Below are 22,901 nucleotides of genomic sequence, written 5' to 3'. Positions count from 1 at the left end.
GTTTTCTGTTTTAATGAAGTTTTGTGGCCTAAAAAGAGTAATCTGAGCACGATGTTTACATAGTGTACATGTTTACATGTTTAAATAGTTGACATGTTTAAATAATTGACATGTTTACATAGATTACATAGTTGACATGTTTACATAGTTTACATAGTTGACATGTTTACATAGTTTACATAGTTTACATAGTTTACATAGTTGACATGTTTACATAGTTTACATAGTTTACATGTTTAAATAGTTGACATGTTTACATAGTTTAAATAGTTGACATGTTTACATAGTTTACATAGTTTACATGTTTACATGTTTACATAGTTTACATAGTTGACATGTTTACATAGTTTACATAGTTTACATAGTTGACATGTTTACATAGTTTACATAGTTTACATAGTTGACATGTTTACATAGTTTACATAGTTGACATGTTTACATAGTTTACATAGTTGACATGTTTACATAGTTTACATGTTTACATAGTTTACATAGTTTACATAGTTTAAATAGTTGACATGTTTACATAGTTTACATAGTTTACATAGTTTACATAGTTTAAATAGTTGACATGTTTACATAGTTTACATAGTTTAAATAGTTGACATGTTTACATAGTTTACATAGTTTACATGTTTACATAGTTTACATAGTTTACATGTTTACATAGTTTACATGTTTACATAGTTTACATGTTTAAATAGTTGACATGTTTACATAGTTTACATAGTTTAAATAGTTGACATGTTTACATAGTTTACATAGTTTAAATAGTTGACATGTTTACATAGTTTACATAGTTTAAATAGTTGACATGTTTACATAGTTTACATAGTTTACATTTTTACATAGTTTACATTTTTACATAGTTGACATGTTTACATAGTTTACATAGTTTACATAGTTTACATAGTTTACATAGTTTACATGTTTACATAGTTTACATAGTTTACATGTTTACATGTTTACATAGTTATATAGTTTACATAGTTATATAGTTGACATAGTTTACATAGTTATATATTTGACATAGTTTACATAGTTATATAGTTTACATGTTTTCCTGAAGGAACTTCATTTGTGCTAGTTAGTTCCTGGCATGATGTTTGACCCACACTAGTAATGGTGACCTCCATTCCATCTTCTCCTATGTAGTCTCAGACATTCTATATCTCACTCTTATGTTCTAGTGTCTCTCTGACTTTTCCCCCCATGTCTCTCTGTCGTGATCTTTTTGCTGTGTTTGATCTCTCTGGGTCCCCAGTTCAGGCAGGGGTGGACGGTCAGAGGAACGTAAATAATAACTGATTGTCTTGTGAGGGGGAGGTAAAGGTCACCACCCTGGATACAGGGGACAGGTCACCATCCTGGATACAGGGGACAGGTCACCACCCTGGATACAGGGGACAGGTCACCACCCTGGATACAGGGGACAGGTCACCACCCTGGATACAGGGGACAGGTCACCATCCTGGATACAGGGGACAGGTCACCACCCTGGATACAGGGGACAGGTCACCACCTTGGATACAGGGGACAGGTCACCACCCTGGATACAGGGGACAGGTCACCACCCTGGATACAGGGGACAGGTCACCACCCTGGATACAGGGGACAGGTCACCATCCTGGATACAGGGGACAGGTCACCATCCTGGATACAGGGGACAGGTCACCACCCTGGATAGGTCACCACCCTGGATACAGGGGACAGGTCACCACCCTGGATACAGGGGACAGGTCACCACCCTGGATACAGGGGACAGGTCACCATCCTGGATACAGGGGACAGGTCACCACCCTGGATACAGGGGACAGGTCACCACCCTGGATACAGGGGACAGGTCACCACCCTGGATACAGGGGACAGGTCACCACCCTGGATACAGGGGACAGGTCACCACCCTGGATACAGGGGACAGGTCACCACCCAGGTCACCACCCTGGATACAGGGGACAGGTCACCACCCTGGATACAGGGGACAGGTCACCACCCTGGATACAGGGGACAGGTCACCACCCTGGATACAGGGGACAGGTCACCACCCTGGATACAGGGGACAGGTCACCACCCTGGATACAGGGGACAGGTCACCACCCTGGATACAGGGGACAGGTCACCACCCTGGTGTGGATACAGGGGACAGGTCACCACCCTGGTGTGGATACAGGGGACAGGTCACCACCCTGGTGTGGATACAGGGGACAGGTCACCACCCTGGATACAGGGGACAGGTCACCATCCTGGATACAGGGGACAGGTCACCACCCTGGATACAGGGGACAGGTCACTACCCTGGTGTGGATGCAGGGGACAGGTCACCACCCTGGTGTGGATACAGGGGACAGGTCACCACCCTGGTGTGGATGCAGGGGAAAGGTCACCACCCTGGTGTGGATACAGGGGACAGGTCACCACCCTGGTGTGGATACAGTGGACAGGTCACCATCCTGGATACAGGGGACAGGTCACCACCCTGGATACAGGGGACAGGTCACCACCCTGGATACAGGGGACAGGTCACCACCCTGGATACAGGGGACAGGTCACCACCCTGGATACAGGGGACAGGTCACCACCCTGGATACAGGGGACAGGTCACCATCCTGGATACAGGGGACAGGTCACCATCCTGGATACAGGGGACAGGTCACCACCCTGGATACAGGGGACAGGTCACCGCTTTACTTGCGTTTAAGAGCAGTTGGAGACCACGGAAGGAGTGCTGTATGGCATTGAATCTCATTTGGAGGTTAGATAGCACAGTGTCCAAGGAAGGGCCAGAAGTATACAGAATGATGTCGTCTGCATAGAGGTGGATCAGGGAATCGCCCGCAGCAAGAGCAACATCATTGATATATACAGAGAAAAGAGTCGGCCCAAGAATTGAAACCTGTGGCACCCCCATAGAGACTGCCAGAGGACCGGACAACATGCCCTCCAATTTGACACACTGAACTCTGGCTGCATAGTAGTTGGAGAACCAGGCAAGGCAGTCATTCGAAAGACCGAGGCTACTGAGTCTGCCGATAAGAATATGGTGATTGACAGAGTCGAAAGCCTTGGCCAGGTCAATGAAGACGGCTGCACAGTACTGTCTTTTATCGATGGTGGTTATGATATCGTTTAGTACCTTGAGCGTGGCTGAGATGCACCCGTGACCGGCTCGGAAACCAGATTGCACAGCGAAGAAGGTACGTTGGGATTCGAGATGGTCAGTGATCTGTTTGTTGACTTGGCTTTCGAAGACCTTAGATAGGCAGGGCAGGATGGATATAGGTCAGTAACAGTTTGGGTCCAGGGTGTCTCTTCAAAGGGGGATGACTGCGCAGCTTTCCAGGGGTGATTTGTACTGGTCCTGGTTTTGCAGCTCTTTCAGAATATCTGCTATCTGGATTTGGGTAAAGGAGAGCTGGAGAAGCTTGGGCGAGTAGGTGGGGGGTTGAGCTGTTGGCCGAGGTTGGAGTAGCCAGGTGGAAGGCATGGCCAGCCGTTGAGAAATGCTTGTTGAAGTTTTTGATTATCATGGATTTATCGGTGGTGACCGTGTTACCTATCCTCAGTGCAGTAGGCAGCAGTGTCCCAGAACTTTTTGGAGTTAGAGCTACAGGATGCACATTTCTGCTTGAAAAAGCTGGCCTTTGCTTTCTGACTGTGTGTATTGGACTTCCCTTAGCAGTTGCATACCGCGGGGACTGTTCGATGCTATTGCAGTCCGCCACAGGATGTTTTTGTGCTGGTCGAGGGCAGTCAGGTCTGGAGTGAACCAGGGGCTGTATCTGTTCTTAGTTCTGCATTTTTTTGAACGGAGCATGCTTATCTAAGATGGTGGGAGGTTACTTTTAAAGAAAGACAAGGCATCCTCAACTGACGGGATGAGGTCAATATCCTTCCAGGATACCCGTGCCAGGTCGATTAGAAAGGCCTGCTCGCAGGGTGTTTGGAGCATCAGGGTGTCAGGGTGTTTGGAGCGTCAGGGTGTTTGGAGCGTCAGGGTGTTTGGAGCATCAGGGTGTCAGGGTGTTTGGAGCGTCAGTGTGTCAGGGTGTTTGGAGCGTCAGTGTGTCAGGGTGTTTGGAGCGTCAGTGTGTCAGGGTGTTTGGAGCGTCAGGGGTCAGGGTGTTTGGAGCGTCAGTGTGTCAGGGTGTTTGGAGCGTCAGTGTGTCAGGGTGTTTGGAGCGTCAGGGTGTTTGGAGCGTCAGGGTGTTTGGAGCGTCAGTGTGTTTGGAGCGTCAGTGTGTTTGGAGCGTCAGGGGTCAGGGTGTTTGGAGCGTCAGTGTGTCAGGGTGTTTGGAGCGTCAGTGTGTCAGGGTGTTTGGAGCGTCAGTGTGTCAGGGTGTTTGGAGCGTCAGTGTGTCAGGGTGTTTGGAGCGTCAGTGTGTTTGGAGCGTCAGGGGGTCAGGGTGTTTGGAGCGTCAGTGTGTCAGGGTGTTTGGTGCGTCAGGGTGTTTGGAGCGTCAGTGTGTTTGGAGCGTCAGGGTGTTTGGAGTGTCAGTGTGTCAGGGTGTTTGGAGCATCAGGGTGTCAGGGTGTTTGGAGCGTCAGGGTGTTTGGAGCGTCAGGGTGTTTGGAGCGTCAGTGTGTCAGGGTGTTTGGAGCGTCAGTGTGTCAGGGTGTTTGGAGCGTCAGGGGGTCAGGGTGTTTGGAGCGTCAGGGTGTTTGGAGCGTCAGTGTGTCAGGGTGTTTGGAGCGTCAGTGTGTCAGGGTGTTTGGAGCGTCAGGGTGTTTGGTGCGTCAGTGTGTTTGGAGCGTCAGTGTGTTTGGAGCGTCAGTGTGTCAGGGTGTTTGGAGCGTCAGTGTGTCAGGGTGTTTGGAGCGTCAGTGTGTCAGGGTGTTTGGAGCGTCAGTGTGTCAGGGTGTTTGGAGCGTCAGGGTGTTTGGAGCGTCAGGGTGTTTGGAGCGTCAGTGTGTTTGGAGCGTCAGGGGGTCAGGGTGTTTGGAGCGTCAGTGTGTCAGGGTGTTTGGAGCGTCAGGGTGTTTGGAGCGTCAGTGTGTTTGGAGCGTCAGTGTGTTTGGAGCGTCAGGGTGTTTGGAGCGTCAGTGTGTCAGGGTGTTTGGAGCGTCAGTGTGCCAGGGTGTTTGGAGCGTCAGTGTGTCAGTGTGTTTGGAGCGTCAGTGTGTCAGGGTGTTTGGAGCGTCAGTGTGTCAGGGTGTTTGGAGCGTCAGTGTGTCAGGGTGTTTGGAGCGTCAGTGTGTCAGGGTGTTTGGAGCGTCAGTGTGTTTGGAGCGTCAGGGTGTCAGGGTGTTTGGAGCGTCAGTGTGTTTGGAGCGTCAGTGTGTCAGGGTGTTTGGAGCGTCAGTGTGTTTGGAGCGTCAGGGTGTCAGGGTGTTTGGAGCATCAGGGTGTTTGGAGCGTCAGGGGTCAGGGTGTTTGGAGCGTCAGTGTGTCAGGGTGTTTGGAGCGTCAGTGTGCCAGGGTGTTTGGAGCGTCAGTGTGTCAGGGTGTTTGGAGCATCAGGGTGTTTGGAGCGTCAGGGTGTTTGGAGCGTCAGTGTGTCAGGGTGTTTGGAGCGTCAGTGTGTTTGGAGCGTCAGTATGTCAGTGTGTTTGGAGCGTCAGTGTGTTTGGAGCATCAGTGTGTTTGGAGCGTCAGTGTGTCAGGGTGTTTGGAGCGTCAGTGTGTCAGGGTGTTTGGAGCGTCAGGGGGTCAGGGTGTTTGGAGCGTCAGGGTGTTTGGAGCGTCAGTGTGTCAGGGTGTTTGGAGCGTCAGTGTGTCAGGGTGTTTGGAGCGTCAGTGTGTTTGGAGCGTCAGTGTGTTTGGAGCATCAGGGGGTCAGGGTGTTTGGAGCGTCAGTGTGTCAGGGTGTTTGGAGCGTCAGTGTGTCAGGGTGTTTGGAGCGTCAGTGTGTCAGGGTGTTTGGAGCGTCAGGGTGTCAGGGTGTTTGGAGCGTCAGTGTGTTTGGAGCGTCAGGGGGTCAGGGTGTTTGGAGCGTCAGTGTGTTTGGAGCGTCAGGGGGTCAGGGTGTTTGGAGCGTCAGTGTGTCAGGGTGTTTGGAGCGTCAGGGTGTTTGGAGCGTCAGTGTGTTTGGAGCGTCAGGGTGTTTGGAGCGTCAGTGTGTCAGGGTGTTTGGAGCGTCAGTGTGCCAGGGTGTTTGGAGCGTCAGTGTGTCAGGGTGTTTGGAGCTTCAGTGTGTCAGGGTGTTTGGAGCGTCAGTGTGTCAGGGTGTTTGGAGCGTCAGTGTGTTTGGAGCGTCAGGGTGTCAGGGTGTTTGGAGCGTCAGTGTGTTTGGAGCGTCAGTGTGTCAGGGTGTTTGGAGCGTCAGTGTGTTTGGAGCGTCAGGGTGTCAGGGTGTTTGGAGCGTCAGTGTGTTTGGAGCGTCAGGGTGTCAGGGTGTTTGGAGCATCAGGGTGTTTGGAGCGTCAGGGGGTCAGGGTGTTTGGAGCGTCAGTGTGCCAGGGTGTTTGGAGCGTCAGTGTGCCAGGGTGTTTGGAGCGTCAGTGTGTCAGGGTGCTTGGAGCATCAGGGTGTTTGGAGCGTCAGTGTGTCAGGGTGTTTGGAGCGTCAGTATGTCAGTGTGTTTGGAGCGTCAGTGTGTCAGGGTGTTTGGAGCATCAGTGTGTTTGGAGCGTCAGGGGGTCAGGGTGTTTGGAGCGTCAGGGTGTTTGGAGCGTCAGGGGTCAGGGTGTTTGGAGCATCAGTGTGTCAGGGTGTTTTGGAGCATCAGTGTGTTTGGAGCGTCAGTGTGTCAGGGTGTTTGGAGCGTCAGGGTGTTTGGAGCGTCAGGGGGTCAGACGTCTCTGGTCCTGTGTCTGTCTGTCATTCTGTCTGTCCCCAGTCTGGACCGGGACTTGGTGTCTCTGGCTCTTGCCCTGTATCTGTCTGTCATTCTGTCTGTCCCCAGTCTGGACTTGGGGTCATTGTGTCTTGCCCTGTGTCTGTCTGTCTGTCCTCAGTCTGGACTTGGGGTCTCTGTCTCTGGTCCGTGTTTGTGTACAGACAGCCTTCAACCCCCTAACCCCTCCATCCCTCCACCCCCACACCTCACACCCCACCCCCACATTTCTTCACCCCACCCCCCACCCCTCCATCCCTCCACCCCCTCACCCCCTACCATCTCCCCCAATCCCCACCACTCCATCCCTCCACCCCACCCCATCCCCCACCACTCCACCCACCACCATCCCCTCACACCACCCCTCACACCACTCCATCCCTCCACCCCACCCCTCCAGACTCCTTGGCACACAGCTTCAATGCTGATGTCCAGTTTGCAGGTAATCAACTTAAAACATGGCTTATAATAATATTTGTTTTTTGCTCTGGGGTGGTATTTACATTGGTTTAGGCAGTAGGTGGTCCCTTGGATGTTTTGAGAGAGAGAGAGAGAGAGAGAGGGCTGGTTATACTGATGGAGGGTTTGGCCCAGCGTTGTCGGGTTAGGGGAGGGTTTGGCCCAGCGCTGTCCGGGTTAGGGGAGGGTTTGGCCCAGCGCTGTCCGGGTTAGGGGAGGGTTTGGCCCAGCGCTGTCCGGGTTAGGGGAGGGTTTGGCCCAGCGTTGTCGGGTTAGGGGAGGGTTTGGCCCAGCGCTGTCCGGGTTAGGGGAGGGTTTGGCCATCCGGGATGTCCTTGTCCCTAGAAATTCCTGTGGCTGCATGCAAGATGGCACGGTCGCCAGGTGTAAGTTGTTTCCTCTGACACATTGGTGCGGCTGGCTTCCGGTTTAAGTGAGCAGTGTGTCAAGAAGCAGTACGGCGCTTGGCAGGGTCATGTTGGAGGACGCGTGGCTCTCGACCTTTGCCTCTCCCGAGTCCGTACGGGAAGTTGCAGCGATGGGACAAGACTAACTACCAATTGGATACCATGAAATTGGGGAGGGAAAAGGGGATAACAAAATTAAAAGGTGCACCTGATTTAACTCACATTGAGTACCCTCAAAGTATCCCGGAGTATACTACCTCCTCCCACCTCAACCCGAAAACCCAAACTGTTTCAGAAGTTATTATCTCTACCAATACCAGTTGGATTTCATCGCCCATTTAGGAGCAGGTTTAATTGGTGTTCAGGAAGCAGGTTTAATTGTTGTTCAGGAAGCAGGTTTAATTGGTGTTCAGGAAGCAGGTTTAATTGGTGTTCAGGAAGCAGGTTTAATTGGTGTTCAGGAAGCAGGTTTAATTGGTGTTCAGGAAGCAGGTTTAATTGGTTTTCAGGAGCAGATTTAATTGGTGTTCAGGAGCAGGTTAATTGGTGTTCAGGAGCAGGTTAATTGGTGTTCAGGAGCAGGTTAATTGGTGTTCAGGAGCAGGTTAATTGGTGTTCAGGAGCAGGTTAATTGGTGTTCAGGAGCAGGTTAATTGGTGTTTAGGAGCAGGTTAATTGGTGTTCAGGAGCAGGTTAATTGGTGTTCAGGAGCAGGTTAATTGGTGTTCAGGAGCAGGTTAATTGGTGTTCAGGAGCAGGTTAATTGGTGTTCAGGAGCAGGTTAATTGGTGTTCAGGAGCAGGTTAATTGGTGTTCAGGAGCAGGTTAATTGGTGTTCAGGAAGCAGGTTAATTGGTGTTCAGGAAGCAGGTTTAATTGGTGTTCAGGAAGCAGGTTTAATTGGTGTTCAGGAAGCAGGTTTAATTGGTGTTCAGGAAGCAGGTTTAATTGGTTTTCAGGAGCATATTTAATTGGTTTTCAGGAGCATATTTAATTGGTTTTCAGGAGCAGTTTTAATTGGTGTTCAGGAGCAGGTTAATTGGTGTTCAGGAGCAGGTTAATTGGTGTTTAGGAGCAGGTTAATTGGTGTTCAGGAGCAGGTTAATTGGTGTTCAGGAGCAGGTTAATTGGTGTTCAGGAGCAGGTTAATTGGTGTTCAGGAGCAGGTTTAATGAGATCTGCATTGCCTTTTGTTCTTATTTCCTGTCACAACAGTGCAGTGCCTCACAATCTCTGCTGACAATTTTATAATCTCAGGTTGATTCGGTGATCGTCCTCCAGCTTGCTGTGCTGTAGATTGTCAATACTGCACATCCATCCATGTTTGGCTGCCTTTGCTCTTCCCGCTGCTCAGACAGCACACATGATTTCCAGGTGTTTTCTTCTGTTTGCCTTCCTGATGGTACATGTTTGTTTGATTTTGCTGCCTGGCTTGGTAAACCCCCGTGGTATGAATAATAATGTACTTACTCAGCCAGTGTCTAAACTTGATTTTTCTCTGTGTCCTGTGGACGTGTGTCCTGTGCTTGAATGTCCCATGGATGAATGTCCTGTGGATGAATGTGTTATGGATGTATGTCCTGTGGATGAATGTCCTGTGGGTAAATGTCCTGTGGATGAATGTGTTATGGATGTATGTCCAGTGGATGAATGTCCTGTGGATGAATGTCCTGTGGGTAAATGTCCTGTGGATGAATGTGTTATGGATGTATGTCCAGTGGATGAATGTCCTGTGGATGAATGTCCTGTGGGTAAATGTCCTGTGGATGAATGTGTTATGGATGTATGTCCTGTGGATGAATGTCCTGTGGATGAATGTCCTGTGGGTAAATGTCCTGTGGATGAATGTGTTATGGATGTATGTCCTGTGGATGAATGTCCCATGGATGAATGTGTTATGGATGTATGTCCTGTGGATGAATGTCCTGTGGGTAAATGTCCTGTGGATGAATGTCCTGTGGGTAAATGTCCTGTGGATGAATGTGATATGGCTGTATGTCCTGTGGATGAATGTCCTGTGGATGAGTGTCCTGTGGTGATGTGTCAAGCTGTTTAATGAGTAGGCTAGAATCCGATTCCCTTTCCCTTACTACCAGTGCCAGCATGAGAAGTCTGAGAAAACACTTTGTCTCTTTTAGAGGCTGATCGCATGTTATCTGACATATGGGGTTGATGTTCTGTCTATCTTCTTCCCGCTATCACCTCATTTCCTGTGAATATGATCTGATGATAGTTAGCTTTTTGCTTTATTACAGAGATCAATAGTCATCAAATTTGTGAGTAAAGTTAAACATATTATTTAACCTTTTTAAATGTTCATGTTAGATTTTTAACATCGGTACATACAATATCATACTGTGTCTATCTGCTAACTCTTAGCTATAGGAAGGGTCAGAGATAAACAGGATTTTCCCCACAACTAATCCTTCTTTGTTTCCTTTCCGCAGGGTGACATCCAGCAGCTGCTGATTGTGTCCGATCCTACAGCAGCTTATGACTACTGTGAACACTACAGCCCCGACTGTGAAACTCCCCACGGCCACTCCTTACAGGCCCAGCAGCCTAAAGATCAGGTCAGTATTTCGAGGGCCAGTGGGTCCCCCCTACATGGGGGGACCAACTGGCCCCCAGTGTAAGTGACTGGACCAAGACCCATTCTGGCAGTGCCAGCTCTTGAGGGATAGTCGTTATGTCCCAAATCATAGATCCCAGACACACAGGACATATAAAGTCAGTCATCTCTCTTAGAACATCATTAGAGAGAGGGGTGTGTCTTAGAACATCATTAGAGGGAGGGGTGTGTCTTAGAACATCATTAGAGAGAGGGGTGTGTCTTAGAGCATCATTAGAGAGAGGGGTGTGTCTTAGAGCATCATTAGAGAGAGGGCTGTGTCTTAGATCATCAGTAGAGGGAGGGGTGTGTCTTAGAACATCATTAGAGAGAGGGGTGTGTCTTAGATCCTCATTAGAGGGAGGGGTGTGTCTTAGAACATCATAAGAGAGAGGGGTGTGTCTTAGATCATCATTAGAGGGAGGGGTGTGTCTTAGAGCATCATTAGAGGGAGGGGTGTGTCTTAAAACATCATTAGAGAGAGGGGTGTGTCTTAGAACATCATTAGAGAGAGGGGTGTGTCTTAGATCATCAGTAGAGGGAGGGGTGTGTCTTAGAGCATCATTAGAGAGAGGGGTGTGTCTTAGATCATCAGTAGAGGGAGGGGTGTGTCTTAGATCATCAGTAGAGGGAGAGGTGTGTCTTAGAACATCATTAGAGAGAGGGGTGTGTCTTTAGATCATCATTAGAGGGAGGTGTGTCTTAGAACATCATTAGAGAGAGGGGTGTGTCTTAGATCATCATTAAAGAGAGAGGTGTGTCTTAGATCATCATTAGAGAGAGAGTTGTGTATTTCAGCATCGCTAGAGGGAGGTGTGTATTTCAACATCGCTAGAGGGAGGTGTGTATTTCAGCATCGCTAGAGGGAGGTGTGTATTTCAGCATCGCTAGAGGGAGGTGTGTATTTCAGCATCACTAGAGGGAGGTGTGTATTTCAACATCATTAGAGGGAGGTGTGTATTTCAGCATCGCTAGAGGGAGGTGTGTATTTCAGCATCGCTAGAGGGAGGTGTGTATTTAAACATCGCTAGAGGGAGGTGTGTATTTCAGCATCGCTAGAGGGAGGTGTGTATTTCAGCATCGCTAGAGGGAGGTGTGTATTTCAGCATCGCTAGAGGGAGGTGTGTATTTCAGCATCACTAGAGGGAGGTGTGTATTTCAGCATCACTAGAGGGAGGTGTGTATTTCAACATCATTAGAGGGAGGTGTGTATTTCAGCATCGCTAGAGGGAGGTGTGTATTTCAGCATCGCTAGAGGGAGGTGTGTATTTCAGCATCGCTAGAGGGAGGTGTGTATTTCAGCATCGCTAGAGGGAGGTGTGTGTATTTCAGCATCGCTAGAGGGAGGTGTGTGATTTCAGCATCGCTAGAGGGAGGTATGTATTTCAGCATCGCTAGAGGGAGGTGTGTATTTCAGCATCGCTAGAGGGAGGTGTGTAATTTCAGCATCGCTAGAGGGAGGTGTGTATTTCAGCATCGCTAGAGGTATATACATGGTGTTTACTACCTTTAACATTAGCAGAAGAAGAAGAAGTATGGTCATTGGAGTCTCGTTGCTCCTGTTGGTCATCCAGTAACTCAGTAAGACTTCTGATGATCTCTTCAGAACACTCTTTAGGTATTTACTCTTCAATGTTATTCACCTTTTCTTTTGTTGCTTCGTAACGGGGAATTACATCACAGTGGAAAATCTTTAAATTCCAGGCTGTGTCCAATTTGGAGAGAATAGTTCTCTTGTTCGCTAATACGTTTCACAGATCCGCCAATTGAACAGAAGCCAGACCGTACGCAGTGTTATGTTTCAGAATCATAACAAAACACTCAGCCAACCACGTGCCTGAGCACTGTTCTGTAAAGTCATACATCTGACATCTGTGTTTTCCACAGATTAAACTGTATGAACTCAGCAAAAGAATAAACGTCCTCTCACTGAACAAGTTCCACAGACATGTGACTAACAGAACTTGATTAATGTGTCCCTGAACAAAGGGGGGTTAAAATCATAAGTAACAGTCAGTATCTGGTGTGGCCACCAGCTGCATTAAGCACTGCAGTGCATCTCCTCCTCATGGACCTCACTAGATTTGCCAGTTCTTGCTGTGAGATGTTACCCCACTTTTTCACCAAGCCACCTGCAAGTTCCCAGATATTTCTGGGGGGATTGGCCCTGGCCCTCACCCTCCGATCCAACAGGTCCCAGACGTGCTCAATGTGATTGAGATCCGGGCTCTTCGCAGACCATGGCAGAACACTGACATTCCTGTATTGCAGGAATTCACGCACAGAACGAGCAGTGTGGCTTTGTCATGCTGAAGGGTCATGTCAGGAAGAGCCTGCAGGAAGGGTACCACATGAGGGAGGAGGATGTCTTCCCTGTAACGCACAGCGTTAAGATTGCCTGCAATGACAACAAGCTCAGTCCGATGATGCTGTGACACACCGCCCCAGACCATGACAGACCCTCCAGCTCCAAATTGATCCCCCTCCAGAGTACAGGCCTCGGTGTAAAGCTCATTCCCCTTGTGAGACAATCGCGACTCATCAGTGAAGAGCACTTTTTGCCAGTCCTGTCTGGTCCAGTGACGGTGGATTTGTGCCCATAGGCAACGCTGTTGCCGGTGATATCTGGTGAGGACCTGCCTTACAACAGGCCTACAAGCCCTCAGTCCACCCTCTCTCAGCCTATTGCAGACAGTCTGAGCACTGATGGAGGGAATGTGCGTTCCTGGTGTAACTCAGGCAGTTGTTGTTGCCATCCTGTACCTGTCCCGCAGATGTGATGTTCGGATGTCCCGATCCTGTGCAGGTGTTGTTACACGTGGTCTGCCTCTGTGAGGACGATCAGCTGTCCGTCCTGTCTCCCTGTAGCCCTGTCTTAGGCATCTCACAGTACGGACATTGCAATGTATTGCCCTGGCCACATCTGCAGTCCTCATGCCTCCTTGCAGCATGCCTAAGGAACGTTCACGCAGATGAGCAGGGACCCTGGGCACCTTTCTTTTGGTGTTTTTCAGAGTGAGTAGAAATGCCTCTTTAGTGTCCTACGTTTTCATAACTGTGACCTTAATTGCCTACCGTCTGTAAACTGTTAGTGTCTTAGCGACCGTTCCACAGGTGCATGTTCATTAATTGTTTATGTTTCATTGAACAAGCATGATAAACAGTGTTTACCCTTTACAATGAAGATCTGCGAAGTTATTTGGATTTTTATGAATTATCTTTGAAAGACATGGTCCAGAAAAATTGACGTTTCTTTTTTTGCTGAGTTTAGTATGATGTGACAACAAAATGCACTAAATCATTCTTATCATGAGAGCAGCAGGGTTTTCTGTTATTATGACTCATTTATACATCCATTAAAACAGAACAACACCTATTAGAACAGAACGACACCCATTAAAACAGAACAACACCCATTAAAACAGAACAACACCCATTAAAACAGAACAACACCCATTAAAACAGAACAACACCCATTAGAACAGAACAACACCTATTAAAACAGAACAACACCCATTAAAACAGAACAACACCCATTAAAACAGAACAACACCCAGTAAAACAGAACAACACCCATTAAAACAGAACAACACCCATTAAAACAGAACAACACCCATTAAAACAGAATAACACCCATTAAAACAGAACAACACCCATTAAAACAGAACAACACCTATTAGAACAGAACAACACCCATTAAAACAGAACAACACCTATTAAAACAGAACAACACCTATTAGAACAGAACAAAACCTATTAAAACAGAACAATACCCATTAAAACAGAAATAAACCCATTAAAACAGAACAACACCCATTAAAACAGAACAACACCCATTAAAACAGAACAACACCCATTAAAACAGAACAACACCCATTAAAACAGAACAACACCCTGTAAAACAGAACAACACCCATTAAAACAGAACAACACCCATTAAAACAGAACAACACCTATTAAAACAGAACAACATCCATTAAAACAGAACAACATCCATTAAAACAGAACAACATCCATTAAAACAGAACAACATCCATTAAAACAGAACAACACCCATTAAAACAGAACAACACCCATTAAAACAGAACAACACCCATTAAAACAGAACAACACCTATTAAAACAGAACTACACCCATTAAAACAGAACTACACCCATTAAAACAGAACACCCAGTAAAACAGAACTACACCCAGTAAAACAGAACTACACCCATTAAAACAGAACAACACCCATTAAAACAGAACAACACCCATTAAAACAGAACAACACCCATTAAAACAGAACAACACCCATTAAAACAGAACAACACCCATTAAAACAGAACAACACCCATTAAAACAGAACAACACCCATTAAAACAGAACAACACCCATTAAAACAGAACAACACCCATTAAAACAGAACAACACCCATTAAAACAGAACAACACCCATTAAAACAGAACAACACCTATTAAAACAAAAATACACCCATTATTAAAAAACTTTAAACACACAACTGAACTATAGGTTAGACCACAAGAGGGCAGACACCTCTAACAGTCTACTGTAGATAGATATGAATGTATCTTGGAGGAGAGAGACCTCTAACAGTCTACTGTAGAGAGATATTAATGCCCCCACTCTCCTGGAAGCTCCAGTCCTTACCCAGAGTGCCTTGCTCTTGGTGCCTTGCCAGAGCAGTGTCAGGATGTAAATCTGCTGAGTTGCCTGGATGGGATTCTCTCTCTCTCTCTCTCTCTCTCTCTCTCTCTCTCTCTCTCTCTCTCTATCTCTCTCTCTCTCTCTCTCTCTCTCTCTCTCTCTCTCTCTCTCTCTCTCTCTCTCTCTCTCTCTCTCTCTCTCTCTCCTTGGTCCCATTATCAGCTCAGCAGCTGGACTGGGTCTAACAATGATTCATCTCTGAATCTCTAACCCATATCAAACAGTCAAGTTAAAACTCTCTAACTGTTTTGTTTAAAAAAAGTAGTTAACAATGTAAAATATAAATTCGGGTATACACAGTTTACTCTACATTTTGCATAGATCATCATTGAATAGTCAGTTAAACATCTGGATAGAATTGTATTGATAACGTTCATAGTAAATCCTCTTTCCACTGCCCTCTGAGTCAATAGATTGTGTTTTATTCAGTCTACTGGGGATAATGAGAGTCAGCCATTCACACATACACCTCCTCAGGGTAACCACACGTATAAACCACGTATAAACCACATATAAACCACATATAAGTTTATGTGGTTTATACGTGGTTTATACGTGGTTTATACGTGGTTTATACGTGGTTTATACGTACGTGGTTTATACGTGGTTTATATGTGTGGTTACCCTGAGGAGGTGTATGTGTGAATGGCTGACTCTCATTATCCCCAGTAGACTGAATAAAACACAATCTATTGACTCAGAGGGCAGTGGAAAGAGGATTTACATATAAACCACATATAAACCACGTATAAACCACGTATAAACCACGTATAAACCACGTATAAACCACGTATAAACCACGTATAAACCACGTATAAACCACATATAAACCACAGGTAAGCAAATCCAGCAGGAAGGTACACATTTTTTTTTTCTCCTTTATTCAACCAGGCAAGTCAGTTAAGAACAAGTTCTTATTTTCAATGACAGCCTAGGAACATTGGGTGAACTGCCTGTTCAGGGGCAGAACGACAGATTTGTGCCTTGTCAGCTTGGGGGTTTGGGGGTTTGAACTTGCAACCTTCCGGTTACTAGTCCAACGCTCTAACCACTAGGCTACCCTGCCGCCCCAATTCAGTCATTCATCTAGTCTGCTTCAGATGTAAGTGCTGTAGGATATAAATCAAAACCATTGCTATGAGTGCCAGGTTCCACTACCAACCCTCAGCTTTACTCCATGCAGCTGGTACTTCTCATAGCTTTCCCTGATGTACAGCTCAGCTTTGTATGATCTTTTAAAACACCCCCACCTGTTTATAAAACTGTAGCTCTACATGGACTCGATCAGTGCTGGTCTTAGTATTTATTTTCATGTTTAGAGTGTTATGGCCAACTGAGGCTTAACCCATTACTTTGCTTTATAGTTGTGTTGTTTAAAAGTAGACTCAGCGATATCACAAAGATGCAGATAGTAAACAGCATAGTGGGTCAATGTCCACGACAACGAAGAGTGTTGAAGCACGAGGCTCAACTTCTTTACTGTTTTTGGTCCCCTGGCTATCAGGCTGTAACAGTGTGAACAGAACCCATGCACCTTCGATCTCACTCATCTCAATATCTCCGGTGCGGCTCGTGGCAACGTCATTTCGCTGAGTCTACCTTTAAGATATCACTGATTAATGATATTCCTATAGTAAGAAAGTATTGTCATGTACTGTGCAGCTACACATCAGTTTTATAAACAAGCGTTAGCTATGCATTTTTCGTTGACAGTCAAGCTACACAGCATGTCGTTGGAGACAATACTTTGACGACTTATACAATATGACATTCTAATTACATTGTACAAGATTATTCATCTTTTGTTATTGGATAATGCAAATCTAATGAGTGTTATTTTCAGGCAGGTTTTAATTCATAATATGTACAGTACAGTACAGGTTATGTTTATATCACCTTTTGTTTTTGCAGAGAAATAGATTTTTCTCTGTTATCCTAATGCTAACGCTAACATTTCTCCCTCTCCCCCTCCAGTACACTACTACCGATGACTTAGATTACAGTGAGTTTTATGATTATTCTGAAGTAGAAGGAGAGACAGAGACTGTTCCAACAGACGAGTATGAGGCGGGTAGTGACCCACAGGTAAACAAAACACTGAAGAAAGATGCTTGTTTTGTCCTGTGGTGTCTGTACCCTTTGTGCCGAATCCCCCTTTCACAACTCTTTGTGGTCTACCGTTTACTGTATGTCTTGATGTGTCAATCAAACTTGTAATCTTATTGTCGCTATACGGCCCGCCCTCTGCTCTCACATGTGGCGGATGCCAGCGTTCAGGTTTGTTCAGGTTTGTGTCTCAGGTTGAAAGCAATTTCTGCTGTTGATGTTTACTTTCAACCCCCACCCATAAAATCAAATCAAATGTTATTGGTCACATATACATGGTTAGCAGATGTTATTGGTCACATACACATGGTTAGCAGATGTTATTGGTCACATACACATGGTTAGCAGATGTTAATGGTGACATGACATTTGAACAGTTAGAGACAGAATAACAACAAAACCATCCAGAAAAACACACATCAAAAATGTTATAAATTTGATTTGCATTTTAATGAGGGAAAAAAGTATTTGACCCCCTCTCAATCAGAAAGATTTCTGGCTCCCAGGTGTCTTTTATACAGGTAACGAGCTGAGATTAGGAGCACACTCTTAAAGGGAGTGCTCCTAATCTCTGTTTGTTACCTGTATAAAAGACACCTGTCCACAGAAGCCATCAATTGTTATTCTGTCTCTCACTGTTCAAATAAACCTACCATTAAAATTGATTGATCATTTCTTTGTCACTGGGCAAACGTACAAAATCAGCAAGGGATCAAATACTTTTTCCCCTCACTGTATATGTAGCATAACACAGTTAGATAAATATTACACAGAGTCACAGACAATAGTTTACAGTTTGCTTCACTGTAAGAGACCAGTCTCCAACATAACAACTTACAGACATGCAGTGAAATGAAACAATAGCTATAATTACACACTCGTGAAGTTGTATCAATATCTCACCAACAAACAACTTGAATAAGGTGTTACCACGTTGCCATAGCGTTCACCACGTGTCACAATGCCAGATTAATTTTGACCTGGTAAGGCTAAAGCTGTATAACATTACATAGACTGTAGCCTGCTCTAGCTACCTATGCCCCAACCGCTCGACTAACAACCCTGTTTCCTCCGTTGCTCATCTGGGTCAGGAGCCCCCCGCCGCCCCCGAGGCTGGCCTGGACAGTGTGGACCCCGGAGTGGACGAGTATGACTTTAAGGAGTATGACCTAGGGGGCGAGTTGGACAATAAGCAGTATGAGTACGGGGTGTATGATGAGAATGGCAATGAGCTACCTAACCCCACTGGTACCGCCGAAGAAGAGGTGGGGCTGGGGGTTCCCGCGGAAACGGAGGAACTCGCCCAGACTGCCGTAAGTATGGCACCCCTTTCCTCCGAACTTAGACTGACCAAGGGGTGTGTGTATGAACTGACCGAGGGGTGTGTGTATGAACTGACCGAGGGGTGTGTGTATGAACCAGGGTCGTGGAGTCCCACTCCGGCGTACAGTCTCTCACCTCAGATACATTGTTGCTCTAGTTTTTGTCTTGTCTTGGCATGGGGAGTCTGTCTTGGCATGGGGAGTCTACCTTGCCGTGGGGAGTCTACCTTGCCATGGGGAGTTTGTCTTTCTTGGTGAGTTTGTCTGTCTTGGGGAGTCTGTCTGTCTTGGGGAGTTTGTCTGTCTTGGGGAGTTTGTCTGTCTTGGGGAGTTTGTCTGTCTGGGGAGTTTGTCTGTCTCGGGGAGGTTGTCTGTCTCGGGGAGTTTGTCTGTCTCGGGGAGTTTGTCTGTCTCGGGGAGTTTGTCTGTCTCGGGGAGTTTGTCTGTCTCGGGGAGTTTGTCTGTCTCGGGGAGTTTGTCTGTCTCGGGGAGTTTGTCTGTCTCGGGGAGTTTGTCTGTCTCGGGGAGGTTGTCTGTCTCGGGGAGGTTGTCTGTCTCGGGGAGGTTGTCTGTCTCGGAGAGTTTGTCTGTCTCGGAGAGTTTGTCTGTCTTGGGGAGTTTGTCTGTCTTGGGGAGGTTGTCTGTCTTGGGGAGGTTGTCTGTCTTGGGGAGGTTGTCTGTCATTGTCATGCTGTGTTTGTGGAGCCTGTCTTAGTTTGAAACATCCACCCCACTTTTCAGTCTGTGAATGTGTTTCTGTCCTCTATATGGAGGTCAGGCGTGAACACGTATGTACACGTACACACTAACACAAACTCAGATCCAGCACTACTACAACTCTACATCTCCCTCTCTCTACTTATTTTACACCTCCCAGCTCCATCCTATAACCACCACCCAGCTCCATCCTATAACCACCACCCAGCTCCATCCTATAACCACCACCCAGCTCCATCATATAACCACCACCCAGCTCCATCCTATAACCACCACCCAGCACCATCCTATAACCACCACCCAGCTTCATCCTATAACCACCACCCAGCTTCATCCTATAACCACCACCCAGCACCATCCTATAACCACCACCCAGCTCCATCCTATAACCACCACCCAGCTCCATCATATAACCACCACCCAGCTCCATCCTATAACCACCACCCAGCTCCATCCTATAACCACCACCCATCTCCATCCTATAACCACCACCCAGCACCATCATATAACCACCACCCAGCACCATCATATAACCACCACCCATCTCCATCCTATAACCACCACCCAGCACCATCATATAACCACCACCCATCTCCATCCTATAACCACCACCCAGCTTCATCCTATAACCACCACCCAGCACCATCCTATAACCACCACCCAGCTCCATCATATAACCACCACCCAGCTCCATCCTATAACCACCACCCAGCTCCATCCTATAACCACCACCCATCTCCATCCTATAACCACCACCCAGCACCATCATATAACGACCACCCATCTCCATCATATAACCACCACCCATCTCCATCCTATAACCACCACCCAGCACCATCATATAACCACCACCCATCTCCATCCTATAACCACCACCCAGCTCCATCCTATAACCAGCACCATCCTATAACCACCACCCAGCTCCATCATATAACCACCACCCAGCTTCATCCTATAACCACCACCCAGCTTCATCCTATAACCACCACCCAGCACCATCTTATAACCACCACCCAGCTCCATCATATAACCACCACCCAGCTTCATCCTATAACCACCTCCCTGCTCCATCATATAACCACCACCCAGCTCCATCCTATAACCACCACCCAGCACCATCCTATAACCACCACCCAGTTCCATCATATAACCACCACCCAGCTCCATCATATAACCACCACCCAGCTCCATCATATAACCACCACCCAGCTCCATCATATAACCACCACCCAGCTCCATCCTATAACCACCACCCAGCTCCATCCTATAACCACCACCCAGCTCCATCATATAACCACCACCCAGCACCATCCTATAACCACCACCCAGCACCATCCTATAACCACCACCCAGCTCCATCCTATAACCACCACCCAGCTCCATCATATAACCACCACCCAGCTTCATCCTTTAACCACCACCCAGCACCATCCTATAACCACCACCCATCTCCTACACACACACACACACACACACACACACACACACACACACACACACACACACACACACACTGCTTGTATCCTACTGCGTTCACTAGCTCACACCATGCTTGAATCTTACTGCGTTCACCAGCTCTGCTTGAATCCGACTGCGTTCACCAGCACACACCATGCTTGAATCCTACTGCGTTCAGCAGCTCACACCCTGCTTGTGTCCTACTGCGTTCACCAGCACACACCCTGCTTGAATCCTACTGCGTTCACCAGCACACACCCTGCTTGAATCCTACTGCGTTCACCAGCACACACCCTGCTTGAATCCTACTGTGTTCACCAGCTCACACCCTGCTTGAAACCTACTGCGTTCACCAGCACACACCCTGCTTGAATCCTACTGAGTTCACCAGCACACACCCTGCTTGAATCCTACTGCGTTCACCAGCTCACACCATGCTTGAATCCTACTGCGTTCACCAGCTCACACCATGCTTGAATCCTACTGCGTTCACCAGCTCACACCATGCTTGAATCCTACTGCGTTCACCAGCTCACACCATGCTTGAATCCTACTGCGTTCACCAGCTCACACCATGCTTGAATCCTACTGCGTTCACCAGCTCACACCATGCTTGAATCCTACTGCGTTCACCAGCTCTGCTTGAATCCTACTGCGTTCACCAGCACACACCCTGCTTGAAACCTACTGCGTTCACCAGCACACACCCTGCTTGAATCCTACTGCATTCACCAGCACACACCCTGCTTGAATCCTACTGCGTTCACCAGCTCACACCATGCTTGAATCCTACTGCGTTCACCAGCTCACACCATGCTTGAATCCTACTGCGTTCACCAGCTCACACCATGCTTGAATCCTACTGCGTTCACCAGCTCACACCATGCTTGAATCCTACTGCGTTCACCAGCTCTGCTTGAATCCTACTGCGTTCACCAGCACACACCCTGCTTGAATCCTACTGCGTTCACCAGCACACACCATGCTTGAATCCTACTGCGTTCACCAGCACACACCCTGCTTGAATCCTACTGCGTTCACCAGCACACACCATGCTTGAATCCTACTGCGTTCACCAGCACACACCATGCTTGAATCCTACTGTGGTCACCAGCACACACCATGCTTGAATCCTACTGTGGTCACCAGCACACACCATGCTTGAATCCTACTGCGTTCACCAGCACACACCCTGCTTGTATCCTACTGCGTTCACTAGCTCACACCATGCTTGAATCTTACTGCGTTCACCAGCTCTGCTTGAATCCGACTGCGTTCACCAGCACACACCATGCTTGAATCCTACTGCGTTCAGCAGCTCACACCCTGCTTGTGTCCTACTGCGTTCACCAGCACACACCCTGCTTGAATCCTACTGCGTTCACCAGCACACACCCTGCTTGAATCCTACTGCGTTCACCAGCACACACCCTGCTTGAATCCTACTGTGTTCACCAGCTCACACCCTGCTTGAAACCTACTGCGTTCACCAGCACACACCCTGCTTGAATCCTACTGCGTTCACCAGCACACACCCTGCTTGAATCCTACTGCGTTCACCAGCTCACACCATGCTTGAATCCTACTGCGTTCACCAGCTCACACCATGCTTGAATCCTACTGCGTTCACCAGCTCACACCATGCTTGAATCCTACTGCGTTCACCAGCTCACACCATGCTTGAATCCTACTGCGTTCACCAGCTCACACCATGCTTGAATCCTACTGCGTTCACCAGCTCACACCATGCTTGAATCCTACTGCGTTCACCAGCTCACACCATGCTTGAATCCTACTGCGTTCACCAGCTCTGCTTGAATCCTACTGCGTTCACCAGCACACACCCTGCTTGAATCCTACTGCGTTCACCAGCACACACCCTGCTTGAAACCTACTGCGTTCACCAGCACACACCCTGCTTGAATCCTACTGCGTTCACCAGCACACACCATGCTTGAATCCTACTGCGTTCACCAGCTCACACCATGCTTGAATCCTACTGCGTTCACCAGCTCACACCATGCTTGAATCCTACTGCGTTCACCAGCTCACACCATGCTTGAATCCTACTGCGTTCACCAGCTCACACCATGCTTGAATCCTACTGCGTTCACCAGCTCTGCTTGAATCCTACTGTGGTCACCAGCACACACCATGCTTGAATCCTACTGCATTCACCAGCACACACCATGCTTGAATCCTACTGTGGTCACCAGCACACACCATGCTTGAATCCTACTGTGGTCACCAGCACACACCATGCTTGAATCCTACTGTGGTCACCAGCACACACCATGCTTGAATCCTACTGTGGTCACCAGCACACACCATGCTTGAATCCTAC

General features: G+C 47.5%; 1 protein-coding gene across 1 annotated transcript in view; it reads left to right on the top strand.

Annotated features, from left to right (window-relative positions):
- LOC118382292 (collagen alpha-1(XI) chain-like) overlaps positions 1–22,901 on the top strand; it is a 232,488-nt gene that overhangs the window by 12,425 nt on the left and 197,162 nt on the right. Inside the window, 3 exon segments of the mRNA XM_052498236.1 lie at positions 10,087–10,212; positions 16,929–17,039; positions 18,152–18,373. Coding sequence (XP_052354196.1) covers positions 10,087–10,212; positions 16,929–17,039; positions 18,152–18,373 — 459 coding nt within the window.

The sequence above is a fragment of the Oncorhynchus keta genome, chromosome 4 (assembly GCF_023373465.1).
Source record: "Oncorhynchus keta strain PuntledgeMale-10-30-2019 chromosome 4, Oket_V2, whole genome shotgun sequence".
In the NCBI taxonomy this organism is placed as follows: domain Eukaryota; kingdom Metazoa; phylum Chordata; class Actinopteri; order Salmoniformes; family Salmonidae; genus Oncorhynchus; species Oncorhynchus keta.
Note: the sequence above shows the minus strand (reverse complement) of the source record. Positions and strands in the feature narration are given on the sequence as shown.